Source organism: Triplophysa rosa, linkage group LG20 (assembly GCF_024868665.1).
Source record: "Triplophysa rosa linkage group LG20, Trosa_1v2, whole genome shotgun sequence".
NCBI classification, from domain to species: domain Eukaryota; kingdom Metazoa; phylum Chordata; class Actinopteri; order Cypriniformes; family Nemacheilidae; genus Triplophysa; species Triplophysa rosa.
In genome coordinates this window covers 4,397,175-4,415,437 of record NC_079909.1, presented here as the reverse complement: position 1 = coordinate 4,415,437, position 18,263 = coordinate 4,397,175, and the positions used below count along the sequence as shown (strand labels likewise).

The 18,263-nt window shown below is 38.8% G+C and overlaps 1 protein-coding gene across 1 annotated transcript; it reads left to right on the top strand.

The window, feature by feature from the left end:
- The first annotated feature begins 85 nt into the window (after positions 1–85).
- Positions 86–16,932, top strand: rap1ab (RAP1A, member of RAS oncogene family b). Its single transcript, XM_057362039.1, has 8 exons — positions 86–312; positions 8,890–8,978; positions 9,181–9,249; positions 9,359–9,415; positions 11,834–11,974; positions 14,120–14,263; positions 14,359–14,478; positions 15,525–16,932. The coding sequence occupies exons 2-7, from the start codon at positions 8,922–8,924 to the stop codon at positions 14,446–14,448; spliced, it is 558 nt and encodes a 185-aa protein (XP_057218022.1). The 5' UTR covers positions 86–312; positions 8,890–8,921; the 3' UTR covers positions 14,449–14,478; positions 15,525–16,932.
- Positions 16,933–18,263: the final 1,331 nt, after the last annotated feature.

Sequence of the window (18,263 nt, the reverse complement as noted above, 5' to 3'; positions counted from 1 at the left end):
TTCCGACCTTTGTTTTGTTGGGGAACCTCCAGTGTTTCCGCCCGACACCGGAAGCTGTGAAGAAACCTCTGCGCTATAATAGCGGCGCTAGCTTGCCCTGAGTGAGTGACAGGCGCGTTACGTGAGCGGCTCGGGAGGTCGCAGTGAGGGCAACACGGTAGTGTTTTTCCGCTCCCAACGCCTTGTTTCGTGTTCGCCGTGGGTGCTGTTTCGTGGAATGATCCAGTCTGCTGTGAATAAACGGAATTGAGATTGACTGCAGCTGAAGACGCTTGAATTTGTCGGATATTTCGGGCGGGTGTGTGTGTGAAGGTAGGTGGCTAAACGAGCGCGCGCTAACAGGCGCTTTAGGACCGCTAATTTACCTCAAAAAATACGTAAAGATGCATTTAAATGTGTTTAGTCGTGTTTAGGTACTTGTAACTCTACGAATGTGTTAACGTGTCTAATCTCTCAAACAGAAAGTTATTTTAAGTAGTTTTGGTAGGCTTCAACAGTTTAGCTTATTAGCAATGATCTGACTGACTGATTTAAAGCTGCTTCAAATGAACAGGTTTTTATCATAACCGTCTCTAGGAACTATTCATAAATGATTATTCGCGTTAATATTTTTTTCCTCTCGTAGATTCTGAATTTAAATGTCTATGGTTATTTGAAGTTAAAGTAGTGTCTTTAAAACTGTGATTGTCCTTATCTGTTTATGTGGATTGGTTGGGTAAACATCTAGGCCAGATACAGTTTAACGTTGCCGACCATGCAGTATTTTATTTTGTAATTAGTTCTTATAATAAAGCATTTTACGATATGAGCAATCAAAACGGAAATATTTCACAGGTTCAGCATAGATTAGTCGTATCATTTGACACATTAATGTTCAGATCTGGTAGTTAATCGACCCAACATGATATTTTTATTATCACAGACGTGAACCCTAGTCTAAGTCTAGTGTCACTCCCAGATGACTGGAACACATTAAGTGGCTTTTGCTGATTTGACACAGTACATGTTTTTTTGAGTGACACCGGTGTTTAGCAAAGCAGTTTCAGTTCCCCTTTCCTGATCTTAATCCGAACAAGGCTTCCTTATTTTCTACAGAATTAATCTTGGGTTTTTATGCTTTATGTTTCTGTGTTGTCTGTTGGTTGCACCTGTTAAACAGTGACTGGTTTCACAGACAAGGCTTAATTGTAGTCTCAGATTAAAATTAATATTCGAGTCGTTTTAACTGAAAATAATTTGCCCTGACATATCTTAAAATATGTCAGTGCCATTGTTTTGTCTCAGTATGTACACCAGTAATGTTTTTTTTCTAGGGCATTTTTATAAAAGCTACTTAACTATCCTAAGTTAACTAAGACACAGTCTTTAAAACCAGGTCTAGGAGTTTTTGTGTTTGTTTGTTTATTCTAGCTTCTTATTTAAAGTAGGTCAGATCTTCTTGGTGTCTGTATTTTTAAAGTTTTTAAATCGGTTTCAAAAGCATGGGAGAAGGCTGGGAGTTTTTCGTCAGTTTGGTTTTTGGAAGATAAGACCCTATCTGGGACATTTTCTTGTCTTTTTTGTCTCTGCCTGTCAATGATTTCTTTCATTTGTACCCATTTTCAGGTTTTTGCATGTTCACATTAAACATTTTCTGCCTTTTTTATCAAAGCCATCTGTTTAGTCAGCACACCCTTCCACCCACTTTCTAATAATGAGCTCCTCTGCCTTGCAACTAATCTCTAAACTGTCACTTTCCATCCGATTCTGACAGTATTTCATGAATGAACTTCTTGTCAATGAATGACAATGGTTATTCTATCACAAAAAAAAAAACGCTGCTGTAACGTGTAGATCTGGTAGTTTGGCACATCCTCACAAGGCCCGGCAGGTGGCTGATGCAGCAACACTCATTTCTTCATCTCTAAAATGGAAGTCCGACCACATTTCTAGTTATGATGCTGCCGGTTAAGTTATGAAAGGAAGAGGTTGGAGAATTGCAAGTTGAGCTGTTTCTCATCTTGACTCATGTATTTAATGACCTATGGCAGGGGTATTCAATTAAAGTTCCAAGAGGTCCAGTTTTTATACTTTCTTCCAAACGGAGGTCCGGACAATATGTTTTTTTTTAAATAACAAAAAATAAATATTTAATCAATTTAGCCCACTTGGATATATATATAAAAGTTATGATCTTTTATCAGGCCATTTATTTTATATTTTGATATCCACAGTATGTATGTATTGTAGGCTCTGTGGCTTTAGGGGAATGCCCTCTTAATAGAAGTCTGATCATTAATATTTGTAAATAAAAAAGCTACAAACAACAAATTTAATGTAATAATTAAATTGCTCTCATCATAAACAGAAAACATTACTTACTAAATTAGCCTTTCCATGCCTTTCATACCAGAACTACTTCTATCTTTAAGTTCCCAATTAGAACAAAATGTGATCCTGTTAGTGAAAACACAGCGAGTCTTTTTACTGTTTTCTACATAAAATCATCCTACAGAATATTCTGTGAAAATATAACAACAATATCTTCAATATTGATTGAATAATGCCATTTCAAAGATTAAAATTTTAGTTAATGCTTGAAATTAATCTTTGATGCTTGTTATTTAATAATTAATTCGTTTATGAGACTTTAGCCTGGGTTTTCACAGGGACACGGATGTTTACATGCTGATCAATAATGCAAATGATAAATGTAGGCTAGATAAAAACGTTCATAAAATATCGTAAATCTGGTTGAAAGGTTGGATACATATAGCAAACAGTAAACAGACAGAAACAAATACTTAATATTGCTGCATTTTGTTTACTGTTGTGTCTCCATTTATCTGCTCAGCGTGTCTGCACTAGTGTTGTTAAAATAAGCACGTGTCTGCTGCTCTTCATGCGGCGCGTCTTTGGTGGGAGAAAAGCAGTGCACGCGGAGCGGAAAGGGTTCAAATGAAGCGCGTTTATAGCTAAAAGATATCACAGGATATAGCGACAAAAGATCAATTACATAAATGTCCCTGAGAGTACGCGTGATGTGATTCTTCGCTGTGTAGACGCGCGGCTCAATTTAAACAACTGAAAGAGTCAAAATTTTAAATGTCTCGCGGTCCGGATGAAACGAAGCAAAGGTCCGGATCCGGCCAGCGGTCCGCCAGTTGACGATGCCTTACGGGGTTAACTTGAAATGATGTTGTCAGGTGAAGCCGATAGATTTTGGGTGGCAGCCTTTTAAGAATTCATCATTCAGGATTCTTTATTCCTTGTTTTATGCAGTACCAATGCTGTGATTTTGGACCATTTCAACTAAGTGTGCTTACATTGCTAAGCAGAGACCTCCACGGTTCAATACGTGTAAGTGAATTGCGGTTTTCCGGTTTGCGTTAAATTTTTTCTGTGCGTTTAATTACACTGTGACACGGCTCTGTCCGTGTTTATCTGTATGCTGAGATAGATAAACGCATCTCCAATATCTAATAGCGAGTGGGGGTCGGGCGGTGAAGCGAGACTGCCTACAACACGAGAAGCAATGTGCTGTTGAGTATAATGCTGACGAGCAGACGGGAGCTGGCTTTATTGTATGCCAGTGATAATGTCCAAATTTGGCACATCAAGAATGTATTTTTACAACGCATACGAAAGCAGCATGTTCGCGTTGCTCTCAGCACACGCAGAAAGAGCGTCTACAGCACCATGCCAAACTCCGTTTAACGAAAGTCACGCCACTCTGCGGCCTTTCGGACAGCTATTTACGTCATAGCAAGTGCGCCTCCAAGCAGCTATTTAGCATTGCATTTCTTCCAATTAATTGCAATGGCAGTGGTGCATCTTGTTAATATATTATCTTTGGCCTTTCCCATTGAGTGCACGTTTACTTTCATTACAGCAATCACAAGTTTTGCTTTACGTCATTTTAAATATTCTGATGCGCAAAACCTCTTCAAGAAAGCTTATTTTACTGGCATGTTGATGAACAGTAAACCAAAAACTGCTGTGAGCTGCCAGTGTAAATCTTTACATTTATTAAATACACCAGGAATTTGTAAGGTTTTTTTGCTTAGAGATAATAAAATAGTCAAGTAAAATAAAGAGAATTTCAGTAAAATAGTTTTTTTTTTTTTTTCTGTTGCTGTCACAAGCATAAAACAATCAAAAAACACTTTAATGTGCAGAAGCCATCAGAACCGAACCGAAAACCGGGGGGCCAAAACCGAAGTTCGTATTGAACCGTGGGTGAGCTGTATTGTTGCATCCCTAGTTAGGGTGGTTTTGTGGTTTTCTTTCATCTTTTTTGTGTGTTAGTAAGGCGTTTTATAGAGGTTGATCAGCTTTCAGTATTAGTATTAAAAACATTCCATTTCATTGTTCACCGTGTGCAACATTCCCCCAGTCTTACTTTGTGAGTTTTTTTTCAGAGTTTGGTTTTAAGCATGTGGCGCAGTGTGGTGATTTAGAAAAGCCATTGTCACATTCCCATTTGAGACTGATTTGTTGATTCCGTGCTCTTGATTTAGTTTCAGTTGGCATCTCACTGTTGACTGGGTTGTTGATGGCTACCGTCAGAGGTTTTTTTGCCCGTTTAGACAACTCAAATCATGAAAAATGTGGCTTTAGTCTGTTCATGTAAAAACTGTTGACGATGACTAAGACAGATGTCGGTGCAGTTAGCCGTTTCCTGTATGGGTTGCAATGTCAAGGAGCATTGAACTGTTAAGGTAACGGAGTGGATGAACAATATTGAAAGCTACACATTTTGTCTGTTGTCTTCAATTGAGAATAAGCACCATGTGTGGTGACATTACTGTCACATACAGACGTAAAGAAAACGCACGTGAACTGACATGCACATGGCCAGTTCATTGCTTTTATGACTCAAAGTACTGCCACTTTAGTACTTGCATTTTATGAATCATCAAAGACCATGGTTTTAGCAAAAAACATTTACCGTACTACCACCACCTACATAGTAGTATGTGGCTGTATGTGCAATTGAACCCACATATTTAACCTTACCTCATGAGATTTTGTAACTATTTTACAAGGAGGCCAATTCGTATAAATTCATTCTAGCCTATATGAGTTGTACAAAAACATACGATTATTAATAAAATGCAATACTGAAGCCCCTAACTATCACAGGAGCGAAAGCATTCACACAAATTAGCCACCCCATAAAATAGTTACAAATTCCCATAAGATTGTGTTGGCAACTTGACATATCCTCTGTCAACAGGTGGTGTGAGGTCACTGCTTGTTCTTAAATCGCAAATATCTGAAGTGATATGCTCTAGAGGGCATATTTAACCATCACATTATAACGATAACTCTAACGTTAAATGTAACTAACTATATTTCCATTCACAGCAGACGATAAGGTTATGTTTATTTTAAGCTCACGTGCGGCACTGTTCCCAGTCACTACAATGAATGTAGGTGACCTGCTGCTAATACTTTCGTTATCATTCCCGAATGTCTCTTCTTCAAAACCTGAGGCTGTATGCTCTCTCTGAAAACTGAAGGTGCGCTCGTGTCTGGGTGTAAAGCATATATTTTGCCAGCTTGCTCAGACTTGTAAGCGTCACATCAAAATATAATTTCCTATCGTAAAAACACTGCTTTCCGACCGCTACAATCTTAAATTCAGACATTAAACCTGCGTCGTGATCAACAGTGGCCAACCATTAAAGATCTGCCGGAGTTTGTTTGTCAGTATGTTTTATTGTTCATCAACTGGAAAAAAAATCGCTCTGAAACTGATTCTAGCGATATCATTCTCTGTATCTTTATCGTTATAGTTGTGATGTGAACCCCACTATTATTCTAAATTAAAATATATTATAATGACCTGCTCGATCCAGGTACACGTCTCACTCTTCTTTCTCTGTATGTGTAAACTGTTAATTGCTACTCCGTTCAACCAATCAAAATTGAGAATATGAGTGTTGTTCTACATGAATTTGGAAAAATGAATGTTAAGCCGATCTGGAGCTTGTGCCAATTTAGTGAAGTTCATAATTAAATTTGTTGCACTAAATATAAAATAAGTTTATTTTTCTTTCATTTGACTGTGCAAAAAGCCAATCTTAAATTGAGGGTTAAACAAACCATATTTCTGTCCAATGTTTAAGCTGGCCAGAGTTTTACAGCACCAGTCCAGCACGCCGACCCTCCACGGGCTTCAGCCTCTCTCTGGACCGTCACACTTACATGGAGTCGTAGCCAAATTATTATCTTACGACTTCAAAAGACTTTCATCAGATCAGCTGTTTCCCTCCGCAGACCATTCAGTCTGCCTTTAGAGTAGTTCAGGGAAGTTTCAGCTGCGCTCATGCTGTGTCGAGAAACATCTTCTACATCCTTACATGGAAAGATGATTCCTTGGAGTGAATCAGATAATGATGTCATGCTTGACAAGGGAAGATTGGCCTGTTTTGTTTTGTTTTTTTTGGGAGCATGTCCTAGACAAACAAAGGTTGCTGTAGATGACTTTACACGCACATATTTGCTTGTTTCCAACCCTCATTTGAATTGATTGGTGCAAGTTGCAGCTGTTTCGCGTGAGCCAAAAGGTGCGGTCATACTCTGTATCTCTTCACGTGTTTGCATGCTTTAAATCTCTGGCTGAAAGACGTTTGTTTCCGAACTGCTCCTGACATCTAAGTTGTAGTCCTGCATTACCTCTGGGCATTTTTCCTCTCGATGACCTCGTCTTGGCATCCAGTTGCCTTTTCTCACTGCCTTTACCATTAAAGGAAAAAAATTCTCTGCTCCGATTCTGGTTTCGCAGGATTGGTCGGTGTTCAGAGCAAAGCATTCGAACAATGACACCTACAAACCTCTCCAAACAGCATTGGATGAGAATCCTGGATTGCATGCAACTTGGTATTTTCCAATATTTGAATCTGGGAGGTGTAACGTCAGAAAATCTGAGCGAGGCTTGCGTGTTTAATATGTGAAAGTCAGCAGAATGGTTAAAGTGTGACGTAGGGCTGGGAGACGTGTTAAAAGAAAATTACCGATAATCGACTTCAAAATTATCACGATATCCGATAATATCGGATGTGTTTGACTTCATGCAACATTGCGCAGATGATCAATCATATACGGACCGGGAGGGAATTCGTTCCGGACCTGTCAAGTGCCAAACAAAAACGAACGCAGGCACACGCACGCACAGGCGCGCCACGCGCACAAACCAGTGACTTCTTTCATCAGGTAAAGCGCGTAGATAAACCATAGCTTTTATGCAGTAGAAAAATGTTGCAGGTTTCCTGAAATTTCATCCTACCCGTCAGATTATCCTACCAGGCATGCGCACATCAATGTTACGTAATTTTTTTGTGCTATAAAATCATCCTACCGGTTTATTTTATACTGCTACGGGAATATGATGTATTTTCGTTGTTAAATCATTCTACATATTTAATACCTATAGTACAATTTGATTGGGTGTTGCGCTGTAAATTTATCCTACATGTTTCTTTTATGCTGGTAGGATGTGACGGTATTTACGATGTAAATTTATTTTGTGCTTATTTTAAGATGGTAGGACTATCTGACATGGTATTTTGCATTGTAAAATCATCCTACCTGTTTATTTTGTGGATGTGGTTTAGATTATATTAAGTTTTGCCCTGCGGTAGGAAAATCTGACAGGGTAGGACAATTCGCGACCGGCAGAAAACAGCAGCTAACCGAACAAAACAGCGTTTCCAAAATTCTGTCACTGTTACTGACTGCCTGGGCATATGAACATTAACGTTCACGCTAAAGCCTACATCGCATGATAATGTTATAACGCGTATTTTCCATTATTCTCAATTATCGTCTGGTATCTGTCTGTTGTAATCGACATCGGGATATTTGCGAGACATCGGCGATATACGATAACATCTTTACATCGCCCAGCCCTAGTGTGACAGCTCTTTACACTGAAGGGATTAGCCGACATGTATTATTCATTCTGAACAGATTCGACACCACAGCTGAAGCAGTTTGAGAAGAGTCAAGTTATTTATATGAAGAATGGACTCAAAATGTTCAAATAAGGATGGATGAAAGTGATTGAGAACAGGTTGTCGCTGATCACACGTTGCTTTAAAAAGAAAAATGGTGTTCAGACTGCAACTCGGGTTTGTTTGCTTTGAAGGCCAGTGCTGGTTAACTGTTAACTCTGCAAAGTGTTTTGAGATTGTTCAGGTTCGCATGGCCTTATGTATCTGTGTGTTCTTGTTGTGCTAGCAACAACAAGGTTATGGGTTCAGTTCCCAGGGAGCGCATTCATTGATAAAATGTATTTGAAAGTCATGCAAGCCACTTTATGTTAAGGATAAAAACATCTGCCAAATGCATTCATGTAACCGCAAGGATGGGAATCAGCATTGACCTGGTATACTCATGATACTCATGATTCAATGAAGGAACAAAATTGTGATGAATTTTGTTTCGTAATTTAAATAAAATTATATCTTTTGGTCGAGTAGGACATGAAGAGTGCGTTTCTGCTCCCAGACTTGACCTCTGAAGAATAGTGGTCAATATTATCTTTCCCAGAAATATTTTTGTAAAAATGCAGCTGGAAATATTGATTCTCGCCATGATATTGATGCAGCATTGTAAGCAAACCTTTAGTAAAGCTTCACTCATATGTAGCAGTGTTTTATGTCACACATGCAGTTTTCTCTCATACTGCGGTCAGATCGCTGTGGGGTCTGTTGATACGGGTTAAATCCATATAGGCCCAGAGGCTCAGCAGGCCTCAGTCCTGGCTCCAGACCATACACTTCCTTCCAGAACCCACAGCTGCTTTGCGTTTAAGAGGTCATGCTCGTGATCGCCCCCACCCATCCGGGACACTCCCTACCGCAAGAAAGCCTCTTAAACTCTCTTCTGATTTTGTTTCAGAGCGCTGAGGATTGCGGTGAAGAGGCCCGGCCATGCGTGAATACAAGCTTGTGGTTCTCGGCTCTGGTGGTGTGGGCAAATCAGCCCTGGTGAGTCGTCCTCCTCACAACAAGTAGATTTCAGATGTTCGGCCAAGCGATGATGTGATCCATAGGAATAATTCGTTCATCAACATCCAAAATTGCTTTGGCTGTGTCTGATTCAATATGTCTGCTTTTTTGTTTTTCTATTCACATTCTCAGTTAAAATTTTAAGCGCAAAACCTAAAGTCAATATTCATGTCTCTCGCAGACGGTCCAGTTTGTACAGGGAATATTCGTGGAGAAATACGACCCCACGATAGAAGACTCTTACAGAAAGGTAGCTGTTGTCTTCAGAAGCTTCTCTTGTCTTTTTGTAAATATCTCAGCAGGCGGTGGAACCCTGTTGTCTCTGTGTCCTTTAATTTTCTCTCCTTCTCCCTGTGCAGCAAGTGGAAGTGGACGGCCAGCAGTGCATGCTAGAGATCCTGGACACAGCAGGAACGGTAAGTGCTGTCGGCCTGTGTGTCGTTTCCACACCTCTGTGTCTCTGAGAGTATACCGCAGCAGACAAATAAAGAATCCACACCTGTCTTTTGTTTGTGTTCTGAGTTTAGGGTTGAGGTCATGGAAGAGACACATTTTCCTAAACACACAGGCACAGCGAAACTGTGACTTGGAACGGACGCAACAGCAGAAGTGTGATGTTATTTATAATGTCCTGAAAGATCTGACAACAATGTAGTTCTCATTTTTACTGAACCTCAACTTCATAGTTGGATCAGAGATGCTTTACAACAATCGTGTTGGATGAGACACATTCTGAGTTAATCTAACACACTTCTTTATAGAAATGTTGTTTATTGTAATGATTGATTTCACAAAATCTTGCTTTCCATATGATTTTAAAGGTACTTGCATCTAGTGTTGCATGATACACCGGTACTAGAAAAGAACCGCAACACCTTTCTGTTAAAACGATACCAATTTCTCATTTATTTGGTACCGGTACTTTAATGACGCGCGCGTTTCAGAGAAAACGCATCCTGAAATGCGTCCATTTGCGGCAGCCGTACGTGCGTGCGCGCATATGCTCTCAGCGCTCTCTTCAGTCAGTGGACGCGTACAACTTTTTTTCCTCATATTTGCGCTGCAGATTTCGGGGTGACGACGAAATGAAAGTCATGGCGGAAAACATAAGTGCCTTTTCCGTCTGTTCACGACTTGTCAGTGAAGCAGATGCGCAAAGGGGCATTATAGCAGAGTTAAAGACAAAGTCCGTCTGTGCAAAATCTGCAGACCAAAAGGGCCAACATGATCAGCTTGGCAAAGCATTTCACCAACAGACATCCCAACCCGTTTAAAGAACTTTAAAATTGACAGGTAGCGTATGTGAATGATAACAATAGCCTGAATAATGCTTTATGATTTATTTTGTGACAGGCCAACATTATTGATAACACTTTACAACTAGGTTCCATTTCTAAACATTAGTTAGCTAACATGAACTAATAATGGGTACTAATACTTCTACAGCATTTATTCATCGTAATGGTTCATTTCAACCGATTTAATAAATATTTAATAAATAGTTCAATCAATTTAAAATATTAACAGTTGTATTTAACATTTATCAATGAACTAATATGAATAAACAACTAGATTTGTATTAAGTTACATAAACAAATGAATAAATGCTGTAAAAAAAGATTTATTGTTAGTTCATGTCAGAATGCGTTATGTAATGTTTTTAATTAATTTTTATGTATTGAAGTGAATGAATTGAACCATGCTTTAAGGTCTTAGCTAGTATTTATGTAGATTAATTTAAGTTTTAACAGTTTTTCTCGTTTCACCTTAGTAGACAGCAGCAAACACTGAGACAGGTACACGTTTAGGACTGTATCATAGATTGACACCTGACACTCATATGTAGGTCTGTGTGGTGACGTTATTTTTAAATAAAGGCAGGTTGTGTAAGTTGTAAGAGTAAAAAATAACAGAATTTTAAGTTATTTATGTTTCATCATTTTTTATTTAATTACTTCCTGTATGTTCTTTTTGCATGGTATCAATTTAGTATCGGTATCGAAATACTTTTCTTAGGTATTGTATCGAAGTCAAAAATTTGGTATCGTGACAACACTAGTTGCATCACACATTTTTTGAACTCATTACCGTAACAGCCTGAAAATGTCAATACCTAGCATGTTTAGCTAAAAACAAGAAGCCATGTTGCACAAGCAAGTTTTTATTCATCTAACCTAATAAGACAATAATGAAGATTTTTTAAATTATAAATGTAACTTTTTTTAAGTGGAAAATTACATGTTACGGTAATGATGATCAACATTGTCATGTAAAAGTACGACAAGAGAATTTTAAACTTGTAACTAAAGAAATCTGTTTAAAGGATAGCCAGTTGGAAGATATGTTACTTCAAATAAAACGAAATGTTACGCAAATGAGAACATCACTCATGGACACTTCTTTTCCTGCTATTTCTGCAGTTTTTTTTCTTTTTTTGAAAACGTCTAGTGGAACATCCAATGATTTTTTTCAGAATATTCAAATTTTGCTGTATTGAAAGTACTGTATTGGAAGTTTAAATGACCACAAATCACACACACAGTCATAGCCTAGCACATTATGGTCATGAGAATGAGAAAATCCCATGTCAAATTTATTCTTATATAATCATTCATATTTATATATAAGCTTTACTTCAGATGCAACAAACATGCATGATGTAAATGCCACACAAAAGTGTCCTAGAAGTGCACATGGCTCTACTTATAAAGCCATATTACAGTTTTACATGGATTCTGCAATTGTTTTTGACTAGAGTAATAACCGTCAATTTTATTCCGAATTGTTTTGCAAGTATTAAAAAGATACACTCATGTTTGTCTTCCTTCCTTCAGGAGCAATTCACAGCCATGAGGGATCTGTACATGAAGAACGGTCAGGGCTTCGCTCTCGTGTACTCCATCACAGCGCAGTCCACATTCAACGACCTGCAGGACTTACGGGAGCAGATCCTACGAGTAAAGGACACAGAGGACGTAAGTGTGGGAGAAAACCCTTTGAGTGGATGTTTATGTATGGATACATGTCCTAAAAAGCACTTAACCGGCTTAGCTGAACAAATCACTGCCTTACTGAAGCCATTATAGGTCTTTCATCACAATCCGAATGCACCTGGTAGGGTTTAAAATGCCATTATCTCTCTCTTTCTCTAAATCTGTCAAGAAAATTGGAAAATCAAAGTGTTTACTCCCTGTATGCATCATTTGCTAAATGGCTTGTTGAATGGAATGTTTTTTGGTCCAGCGTTGTTTTATTTATTGATCTTCTTCCTGATGCACAAATATAATAAATATATGTCAGCATAGCAAAACTGGCGTGCTGATAAAACAAGCTTGTCATGGGTGTACACCCTGCAGCCGCTCACCCTCAGCCTATCTGCCTCGCCTTGCTCTGTCAGTCATGGGATATCCTTTTTTGGACATGTTTTGAGGGAACGCCGGGTGCGAGCATTGGAGCGTAGTGTGAAGCACAAGCCCACCGGACTGCAGCCTTGAGAAGTTAACAACTCTGGAATTTGTTTTGATTGGCCTTCCACCACAAGCTTCTCCCATCACACTGCCTCGGTGACCCGCACTGGCCGAAAAATCCCGATCCACAGTGAAGGTTCAAACCCAGAAGAGGCCTGTATAGTGGTCATGTTTGTAGTTTCAATTGATTTAAGGCCAGATGCTCTCACTGGGAAAGTATGAGCGAACTCTAGACTCATTTTCCACCCGTGTGATGAACTAACCCCATTGGCTGTCTTATGTGGGTAGTAATAAGGGTCATTCATCATTGGTAATTGTGGATGTGGGTTGGTTTGGGGGTGCTTGATGCTGTCGCTCTTCATTTCGTTCTGTATCTTTGGCTTGCTTTGGTGCTGCTGTTAGTTTTCAGCTGACTAGGGACATTCCTAGTTCTATCCCTCTATAGAGGCCTATGCTGAAATACCTGCCCCCACCACTACCTCTTCTTAGTTTGTTTAGATTTGAAACATTTTCCATGTGGCCAGTCCAAACATGGTGTTAGTCGAGTGGTCCGGGGAGAGAGGGGATCTGTGTGCGCTCCGCTGCTGTGATACTGTATAAGAAAAGGGGAAAATCTATTGGGATGTGAATTTTGTTTTACTATACAAAAAAGTGACATCAACTAGTAAGTTGTCTGAATGACAAGTCCATGATTCCTTTTTAAAGTAGAACTGTATTACTAGGTTGGTTTTGTGTTCACTGAATCCTTATCAAATGCTTTTCTTAGTGACTTTAACTCATGTATCCTTCTTGTATTCATCTGAATGAAATGACAGCCCATAACCCAGAGTGAAATCATACAACTACTCAAATAGGAAGGTAAAGGGATAGTTCACCCATTTACACACTGTCAATTCTTATTTCATGTTAATTGTCCCATCTAAGGGCACTGTATGAATTTCTGAATGTTTCTGTATTCAGACCGTAGATCGTTTATGCTGGTCTAGTGCATGTGTGAAGACCTGACATAAGATCAATATTGTTTTCATTGGCCTGTGATTGGGAAAGCCTTGAGCGATCAATATATAGCCCCCCCTTAAAGTCCTGTTAATTGAACTGTGTTCTCTGAAACCACGAAATGACATCCTTTGCTGTACAGTCAGTATATCCGTACCAGTGAAATATGGTTCTTCATACCGGTTTCAATACTACAGCAAAAAAAACCCACCGTAAAATATATTTTATATTAATGTAACGTAAAATAAAAAATGATGAATTCCAAACAGGCATTCCCCTGCGAGTTTATTACGCTGATGTGTATTTGCGTTTGTCTGCCAAAACTCAAATGGAAACCAAGTTCATTTTGCATTGCATTTCCAATGCCTTGCGAGTTTGGCCCTGTCTGTGTTTACATAGATTTTTGCTGTTGCTTGTCCAAAAGTCTTATAGTTTATAGTACTTTCTTGCGACAACCTAATAATGGCTGGCTCCACCGAATAAGAGAAAAAACTATCATTATTTTCTGCAGCGGTATAACCAGTGTTAACCTCATCTGAACTGGCCTATCATTAGAATATTAGATCTTTATACTGTTTTATAACCCTTTGATTTACTTTTGATTGTCAACTACCAGTAAAAACAAATGTATTTCGGTGTCTCTCTCTCTCTTTATAGGTGCCGATGATACTGGTGGGTAATAAGTGTGATCTGGAGGACGAGAGAGTGGTGGGGAAGGAGCAGGGACAGAATCTGGCCCGACAGTGGAACAACTGTGCCGTTCTAGAATCCTCCGCCAAATCAAAGATCAACGTCCTCGACGTGAGCACACAATGACACCTGTTTTCTCATAGTCATGTGTTCTTCTAACTGCATTTAATAACTCGCCTGTGTCTTGTCTGTTTTACACAATGCAGATCTTCTATGACTTGGTCAGACAAATTAACAGGAAAACACCAGTGGAAAAGAAGAAAGCGAAAAAGAAATCGAACTGTGTCCTCCTGTAGAGCCCCGTCCCAACAGCAGCTCTGAGCCAGGTCTGTCATTACACATTGATTTTACAATTACTAGGTCTGATGTATATTCTTAAAAACCCCAGAGGCATTCGCTAATATGTTTTTAGTGGTATTATGATTTTACGAAGCATTATTGTAGTGCACCTCTTGTCCAGCAGGTGTCACCATCCGTTCCCTGTAACCACCTGAATGCAAGAGCAATTTCTGTTGCCCAGGTTGTGCTCACTCAGTATTCCATACATGGGTGTCAGAAGCACAAAAAAAGTGGGTGGGTCCTCTCCCAGAAAAACTGAGTAAAAACGATGCCAGATTACCAGCGGCCTCAGTGGTGTAGTGAGAAACACCCGTGAGTAGTAGTTTGCTGTATCAAAACGGAATGGAGTTGAATTTATACAGACTCTGAATGAGCCATGTGGAATGGATTTATGGAAGCAGCAAAGTGTAAATTAAGGCTGTATTAGCTAAAATGTGGAATTGGAGTTTCATTTGTATGGACTCAGAATGGGCCAGGTGGAATGGATTTGAGGAAGTCCAGCTAAAACGCAAAGTGTAGTTTTATTTATTAAGCATTCCTTAAGTGGAATGGATTTGACAGACGGCGCTCTGCGCTAAATGAGAGCTGCTAAAAGTGAGTGGGTCCAATATCATTGGTCTTAAAAAGTCGGTGGGACCTGTCCCACCCACACACAATGGTTCCGACACCCATGATTCCATGACTGTTATGGATATCGCGTAAACATGAAAGCTTTATAGACATTACATTTGATTAATTGCTACATGTATTAATTTGTATTTAGACATGTTAAAATAAGAAGTTACAGATCTGTGTGTAGAATTTCTGGTTTGCATGAAAATACAGTTTGCCCGACAGTTATCAAAACGGATTAAGGACGCCCTTTACAGGTCAGCGTGTTGAATGGACCTGCTGTGCTGTTCCTGTTGCATCAAGCCAGATCCCTATTAAAGGCATTTCAGCACTTATGATGAATTAAATCTGACAGACTGATTTTTGCAATATGACCGTTTTTGTTGGTGTTCCTGTGTTTATGAATGCATTTCCTCTGCAGAATGCTGTAATGAAGAACCGATAGCTTGTTTGGATCATGCCAGCATTGCCGTCCTCGAATGAATCAACGGAGCAGCTGACTGTCTCAAAGCAGCGCCAGACATACTGCTTTAGAACACCAGTCACAACTCTATTTCCCATTTATTTTGACAGAAAAATCTGAGGAACAGTTCAATTTTTCAATAAGAACTGAGGACAATGCAACATTTCCCTGACTTTCTGTATGGTTAATGAAGAAAATAAATCTCATTACCATAGTGAATATTAACCATCATATACCCAGGAAGAAACATTTTTAGTAGTTCCACCAAATGACATGGACATATTAAAGATTTTGGGATTCAGCTTTCATTGATTTCCTTTCAACATCAATCTTACACGAATGCTGAAAATCTTATGGCAATACATGAAATCCTTCAACTTCCTCTGAAAACCCAGATGTTCAAAAACGTCCTTGACCTGCACCGCCAATGAGACGATCGCTGAAAGTTCATCACATGTTTTTAAAGGATTAAAAACTCTTTACCATAAACTCTTGAACTCAATGCTATTCTGAGAAAAGTGCAAGAAGAGTCGACAGTATTCTTTTACGCAGTACCGCTCGTTCAAAGACATGAGAGTGACAACGTACAATATCCTGTTATCAGCAAACAGCATGACCATCTTTAAGTGTAGATGTTGTAAATGATGTCAAGTTCAGTTGCTTTTCCTTAGTTGTACTTCCATTCTTTATACAATGTGTAAATCTCTAGACAACAAAAAACTATATAAATAATGTTTTGCCTACAACTATGGACGCGTTCATCAGAAAATACTGCCCCCGTCCCCAATGTGACGTTATTTTGTATTCAGTCACTTGGTTTTCCTAGTTCATATCGTATTCTGATGCCATTCTGCTTCATAGAGACTGTTTCATAAGACAACGGGCCTTTTATAATGTAAAAAAAAGGGATGGAATGACTGATTTCTGTGTCACTCTGATATATATTGTACTAAACCAACATTTTCCTCTTGCTTTTTCCTGTCAAAAGATGTTCTGGCTTTTAATATTATTAAATTTTAGTACCTTTTCATTATTTTTACCGGTTTGTTTTTTATTGATTTGTCTTGAGTTTTTTTTTAACAAAATTAACACTTGCTAAGCACAAAATAAGTGTAAAACTATGGCAATGTCTCCTTAAGAGCTACATGTACCTTTTTGAGAGAGGGGCCACCAACAGATCTCCTATGTAACTGTTTTAAAACTCAACAGATTTTCACATGGTCCTGCTGTTATTTCTTTTACTTTCAACACTGTTAATGTTAGTAAATACATTTTAAAATATATTTACAACAGTACATGAGGCCATTGTTGAATGCAAGAAGAATAAGCAAAACTTAAATTAAAAACTTCAGAGAAAGCCTAACAAGGTGAGTTTATAATGTTTTTATAATTGATGCACAGCAAAACCACAGATTACAAAAGTGTTTGATGTCTTTACTCTGCTCACATTTCTCAATTGGTGTTTGCAGGTCTCTTAAAACGGCACCAACTTTAAAATCAGCTTCTTATGGCTGGAATACACTACAAGACTTTTAAAACATATTTTTTTTAAACTAGACATCATACACTTAGAGACTTTTTGGAAGTTTCAGATAGAAACACACTAACTGATCAAATCTGCAGACCGGCACAGACTTTCTGCAACAAGTCCAGACTGAAAATCTGAGTTTAGCCTTTAGCTGCTACTGGCTGCTGAAACAAATGTAGAGCTTTTACAAATGAACAGTGGAACACTTGAATGAAGAACTTAAGGGCAGTCCAGGACGCGCGCATGCGCAGTAACGTTTGTTGCTTTGAAACCGTCTTGCTTGAAAACATTGCGAAACATATGTGAAGATTTACAGACACACAGACAAATATGTGTAAAGTAGAATAACTTTAGTCTGTATGAATACGTACAGTATATTGTGTATTGTAAAAAGAGTACTGCAAAAGTGCATCATAATAACCACATGAAAATTCTTAAAAAAACTCACACGTGTGTGTCCGTGTGTCAGTGCATGTATGTGTGCGGGCAAGCGTATGGGTTGTGTGTGTGTGTTTCTGTGCGCGACTGTTCGCTGAGTGTGTGCCTGTTTTTCGTGTTTGTGCGCAATGAGTTTTGCGCGTGTCCTTCTGCCTTATGTGAGTGTGTGTGCGCACTGTATATTTGGTCTTGTGTGAATGAGAGTGTATCTATTCACTTTGCTCTTGATACCCTTTCTATTTTATAAATTTAATGTATTGCTTAAAGTTAACACGTTTTCATGTACAGCTGCTTTGTAACAATAAAAATGGTAAAAAAAAGCGCTATATAAGTAAAAGTTGATATTTTGCTTGTGTATCGTAGTGAAATCTGATGTGTGTGCGTGTGCGTGTGTGAAGAGACTTCATGAACAAATACAATAAACAGTCAGCAAGAGTATTCAAAAACAAGAGACAGATCAGAAAACTATTGACTTTCGTATATGACAGGTAGCCTCCCAGCTAACAATTTTTGGTTCCCAGAACGTTCCCCTTACGTCAGTTTTTGGTTCCCAGAACGTTCCCCCAACGTTAGTTTTTGGTTCCCAGAACGCTATTTTCTAAGGTTCGTTTTTTGTTCTCCAGGAAAGTTTTCTTTACGGAAATAGAACGTTATTTTCTAGCTATTTTCTGGTTTCAAAAAAATAACCACCAGGGAACGTTACTTTCTGGTTATTTTCTGGTTGCAAAAAA

Excerpts from the sequence above, each read along its gene's own strand:
- rap1ab (XM_057362039.1), top strand. The coding sequence starts at position 8,922 with ATGCGTGAATACAAGCTTGTGGTTCTCGGCTCTGGTGGTGTGGGCAAA. Across the intron at positions 9,250-9,358 it reads TAGAAGACTCTTACAGAAAG|CAAGTGGAAGTGGACGGCCA; the intron begins GTAGCTGTTGTC and ends CTCCCTGTGCAG. Across the intron at positions 9,416-11,833 it reads TCCTGGACACAGCAGGAACG|GAGCAATTCACAGCCATGAG; the intron begins GTAAGTGCTGTC and ends TCCTTCCTTCAG.